The sequence below is a fragment of the Trachurus japonicus genome, chromosome 20, assembly GCF_045865225.1.
Source record: "Trachurus japonicus isolate A0001 chromosome 20, Traja_1.0".
NCBI lineage: Eukaryota > Metazoa > Chordata > Actinopteri > Carangiformes > Carangidae > Trachurus > Trachurus japonicus.
The window spans coordinates 1,471,202-1,476,201 of NC_140926.1; the positions used below are offsets into that span (position 1 = coordinate 1,471,202).

A 5,000-nucleotide genomic window follows, 5' to 3' on the forward strand; every position below is an offset into this window, starting at 1 on the left:
ATTAAATATCTCTAACACATTATTGTTTAATCTAGTGATGGATGAGGATGAGGAGCTGGAGCAAGCGATGCTAAATCTATCTCCATCAAAGTTTGAGACTGAAACAAGTAGGTGGATCTAGTATAATTGCCTGAACCCTGTAACAAGTTTGTCATGTACATGATAAAATTTAACAAGTCACCTGTGCTTTCAGGGCCACCAGCAGCAGCAGCAGCAGCAGCCCGCAGAGCCACGGTGGTGTCTTCACCAACAGGTTTCACTTCATCACTGTGGATTCTGTTCTGAGTTCAACTGCCATTATTGTTCTCCGTCTCCTCCGTCTATTTCGGCCATGTTCTGGCGTGTTCTGATGATTGTGTTATTTTGTTCTCCCACTAACATAAGGAATTTACATGTCGTCGATGATGGTAAGTGTTCTCTTTTTTTTGCATGCTTTCTTTAGGCCAGTGGTTCTCAAACTGGGGGCGTGGATGACCGTCAGTAATATGGAGTGGGGAGTGACGCTGAATGAACATGATTTATGCAGGAAAACAAATGAACAAAAGTCTGCTGACCATTATCTGTCCTATGTTGTTAATGATTGCTAAAATGTGAACGGGGCACGCCAGAAAAAAGTTTGAGAACCACTGCTCTCAGCTGTCATTCAAGGATTTTGCATGTGAAATACTTAAGTGGTTAACATGCTACATCTTTGACTGACAGGTTATATTCTTACAGTATATTGATATTGTCTCTGTGCTTTACTCGTTGTTAAATTCTCAAAAGCATTGTTTATTCATTTTCAAATAATGAGCGATTCACAAATTGATAAAAACTTTCAGCCTGTACTAATAGTTATCTACTGTACAGAGACAACAGGTAAAGACATATTGTGAAGCATAAACAAACCTCAATGTGTGAGGAAATGACACACACTGTTCTTACAGCTCGCAGGACGAAGCAAACAGCACCAGCTGCCATTTACAGCCCTGCAGAGCCTGATGACCCCTCTGTGACTGTTGCTTCTGTTAGGCCTAAAGGTTAATATTTCTGTGTTTTTCTTTATTCTGTCTTATTTTTGAACCATCCTGCATTTTAACAGTAAAATTCATGAGAATTTTATATTGTCTTTTGATCTCAAAGCCAAAGTGAAGGCCCCAGTCCCAGTCCCTCCTCAGCTGCTCGCTATCGCCCCACAACTTGGAATAGGAGAGCCCGAGCTGAACGTGTTGAGACAAAGTATGACATTTAAAATTAAGTTCTCTTATACTTCCACTGTATCTCACATAAATATTACTTCAGTTTTAAATATTACTTCAGTTTTGACTGTGTTCTACTGTATACAATGCTCATGTGTTTAGTAATGCCATGTAAAGATTCTATCTGGTATCTGTTAAAGTTTTTCTCATCTTTTGTTGCACCGTGTTTTTCAAAGCCCACAGAGAACCAGCCGCCTCCCCCAGTTTGTCCTCAGTGTCTGTGATCACGGCAGCTCCGTCTCTGCCTGAAGGTAAATGTTTAAGGTTCTTAAATTTTATCAGAATTAATATCTCAAGCTCATGTTCATTTTTTAATGTTTATATCTCACTTGCCCTTGCTGTTCGTATCTCACCATCCTAGATTCATCATCACATCCAGAAGCACAGGAAGACATAGGTATGAATTGCTGTGACACTGTTTTCACCATAGCAGCCATTTGCAAAGAGCTCTTTACTTTTTTCTGGTTGTGTATACTGCATACTGTAGTGCTTTGTGTGTTTTACAGCTCGCTCACATCCAGCGCCTCCTGTCAGGCAGCCAGCAGCTTCCATCCCCAGCTATGATCAGGATGTTGCTCGGTGGAACTGCTCCCATCAGCAGAAAATATGGATGAAGACTGAGATGGAGGGTTTGGGTCTGTGGCCAGGGTCACGTCCAGTACGTCACCCCATGAACATGCTGTCCCTGTGGCGTCATCCACCTCAGCCTGAGCTCGTTGACTCCATCGCTGACCTCCCCTCACCCAAGTACTTTCAGCTTCATCCATTTTTCATATGGAAGCCGGAGCATACCATCATGGAGAGAATGAGGAGCAACTATGTCCTGCCTTGCCTTCATGGTTGTCCCAACCCCCAGGTAGCTTCTTCAGGCGTGGGAAGGCCAAGAGTGATCATTGGCACCAGTGGTCAGTATTATATCTTGGCCTCACGTCTCACCTGCAAGGCATGCAAGAGGTACTGGCATGCTGACAAGCCCCAGTGGCTGGAGAAGCTACCAAGCAGGTTCACAAACATCGTGCCAGCCTTCCTGACACACAAGAAAGCCATCTGCAAATCAGTGATGGATGAGCTGAGGCGCAGTGGCAGATCACCGGAGGACATGTCCAAGCAGCTGACAGAAGCACTCCACCTAAAATATGAGAGAGCTCACCTGGCCTACCTGGAGAGTGTGCAGAACGTCAGGGATGCAGAGGCAGGTGTCTACGGCCAGAGAACCATCACGGGGCTCCTCAGACAGACAGACACTCCTGCTCCATTTGGTGGCTATGCCGATGCTGACGGCTGGTGTGGAGTGTCTGTTTCTGCACACTATTTAGTCAGCTGCCTGGTCCATGAGTACCAGAGGCAGCAGCACCTCCTCACTCTGCTGCTACAGGGGACCTTTGGACAGGCACTGCGGTCCGATCACACTCGCAAAGTGGCAAGGAAGGTGGTTCTCTCATCCGGCACCATGTCCTCCTACGCTGTGATGAATGAGAACTGGATGATCCTGAGCTGGGTGATGCTGCAGTCAGAGAGCGACCGGGCGCTTTACCCTATGTACGAGGGTCTGGCTCATCGGTACACTTTGGCTGGTGTGGAGAAGGCGAGCTACCAGTGGGTGGACAGGTATGAAGCTAGTCTTTGTTTTACATAACATAGTTTATTACATTTTCTTTGTGTAATCTGACAAATAGAAGACAAACAGCAAATTATTTTACTGTAAATACAATAAGACTAATTTAGCAAATGTATGTATTAAATAAGGTAATCTTCAGCTCTAATGACATTACTTTTTAATATTTTAGGGACTGCTGTGCTGCCTTCAAGGTGCTGGATCCTGGGGTTCAGGAGCACCTGATATGGGACAGCTGGAAGACCACAGAGGCTCTTGTTACAGAGGCCACTTCTGGAAACCTGGCTAACAGCGGCGCATCCAGGACCAAGTTTAACAGAGACATTATCATCAAGTTAGACTTGTTTCATTGTATGCGGCGTTTAACCAGGGAGTGTGTCTCAGAACACCATCCTCTGTTCAGCTCTTTCTGCCAGTTCCTCTCTGCAGCGTTCGTTGTTGTGGACCAGAGCGACCTCCAGAAGCTCAAGGACGCCTACACCTTCTGTGGAATCTTGCCTGCCAATCCCACCAAGCAGCACATCCGAGAGCACTGTCGGACAAAGGTGCCACAACCCAGAGAACTGCTGCAGAGGGTTGAAGATGTCCTCCAACACTTCCACCTGGCTAAGGATGCCAATGATGTGCTGCTCTTCAAGCCCTCCATGTTGAAGGTGTGGAGAATTCAGCGCATCCACATCCTGAGAGGCTGCCTGAGTGACCCTGAGGTGGAAGAGGGAATCCTGTACAGGTATGGTGGCACTTTGCAGCTCAACTACACCAAGGGCAAGGGGGCTGCTGTACCTGTTTGGATCCCTGTGAGAGGCACGTCTCAGCAGGAGGGTTTCCACTTTCACCAAGCCCAGTGGGTAACCGGCAACAGGGTGTCCAGTGAGCTCTTCCAGGCCCAGGCCATGACTGGAGTGGTGCGCTGGAACTTCCAGAGGCTGGTGGACCTTAAGCGGCCAGATGTGGCTCTTCCAGCTGTGTTTGACCCCCTGTTAATCGCTCAACTGAACACATCCTCTGTGAGAGTGACAGGACAGGCAAAATACCCAGTTTTGCAAGTAGCGAACAGGGACACAGGGGAACGGTTTGGACTGGAGTATGTGGAGCCAGGCTGTCGTCCTGTTGTTTTGAACTGGGATAAGGACAAGACACAGCCCAGCTCCTCAGCTGCTGAAGCCATGGAGCAGGAGCACCATCCTGCCCAAGATCAACCTGGTCCCTGCCCTGCTGCTGTAGTGGGCACAGACCCTCAGGTAATCCAGGTGAATCACTCACTCTCAGTAACTGACTGACTGACCGATCTACTGACTTAATCACTATATTTGATGCTATATCTTAGGAGACCAGGGGCACTGTCCAGGATGATCCGGTTGTGGCAGCACCTATCCTGTCTTCCCCGCAGTGTGCTGAAGCAGTCCAACAGTTTCAGCTGCCCTTGATTCCAGCATCTCCAACGGCTAAAGCAGAGCCCCTTCTGGATGCAGGTAATTTAAAGCCTACACCTTCCTTCATACAGACCTCATAACTAAAAGCAGGCTTTGACACTGGTTTGAATTAATATCATGAAAAACATGGTAATGTATTGTCCATTGACTATAATTATTGAGCTAATGTGTGCAAAATATAAAACCTATAATAAACAAACAGTATAATAAACATGTGGGTTTTTTTTTTGTTTTTTTTTCAGACATCACAGATGCTACACCACTGCCTGTGTCCTCTTCTCCTCGGGCCACCCGCACTGGACCCATTAAGGCAGGAGGTCTTATTCAAGTCCTGGACCACAGCCGGTGGACACCACCCATGAAAGCCGCCATCGACGAGCTCCTCATCAGGCACCATGGCACCAAAGACCTCCTAAAGCGGGTGGATGCAGACTATGCTGCCATGGTACACAGAGCCTGCACAGATCCTAACAGCCTCCTCCATCCTACCACATGCCAACATATCTCCAGATATGTAAAACATCTGGCAAAACTGAAAAACACAAACTCCTCTCTCAACACAAGTCCGGAGAAGGTTCTGGAAACCCAGCAGCTGTGGCAGAGTTTGACCACGGGCAGCCAGACGGTCAGTGTGCCTGTCACAACTCTGGATCCAGCAACTTTCAACCCTCCATCTGTGGCTTCCCCCATGGAGGAGTCAATGAGTCGGGCCAC

At 47.3% G+C, this 5,000-nt stretch overlaps 2 protein-coding genes across 2 annotated transcripts in view; both read left to right on the forward strand.

Annotated features, from left to right (window-relative positions):
* The window catches only part of LOC146965982 (uncharacterized), a 1,035-nt gene extending 750 nt beyond the window's left edge, over positions 1–285 (forward strand). The window contains exons 2-3 of the mRNA XM_085763984.1: positions 36–107; positions 194–285. Of these exons, the coding sequence (XP_085620110.1) occupies positions 36–107; positions 194–285 (164 nt within the window). The remainder of the gene's footprint in view (positions 1–35; positions 108–193) is intronic.
* Positions 286–2,337: 2,052 nt separating this feature from the next.
* Positions 2,338–5,000, forward strand: part of LOC146965983 (uncharacterized) — a 3,264-nt gene continuing 601 nt past the window's right edge. The window contains exons 1-4 of the mRNA XM_085763985.1: positions 2,338–2,846; positions 3,026–4,121; positions 4,181–4,325; positions 4,529–5,000. The exon at positions 4,529–5,000 is cut by the window's right edge and continues 601 nt beyond it. Of these exons, the coding sequence (XP_085620111.1) occupies positions 2,338–2,846; positions 3,026–4,121; positions 4,181–4,325; positions 4,529–5,000 (2,222 nt within the window). The remainder of the gene's footprint in view (positions 2,847–3,025; positions 4,122–4,180; positions 4,326–4,528) is intronic.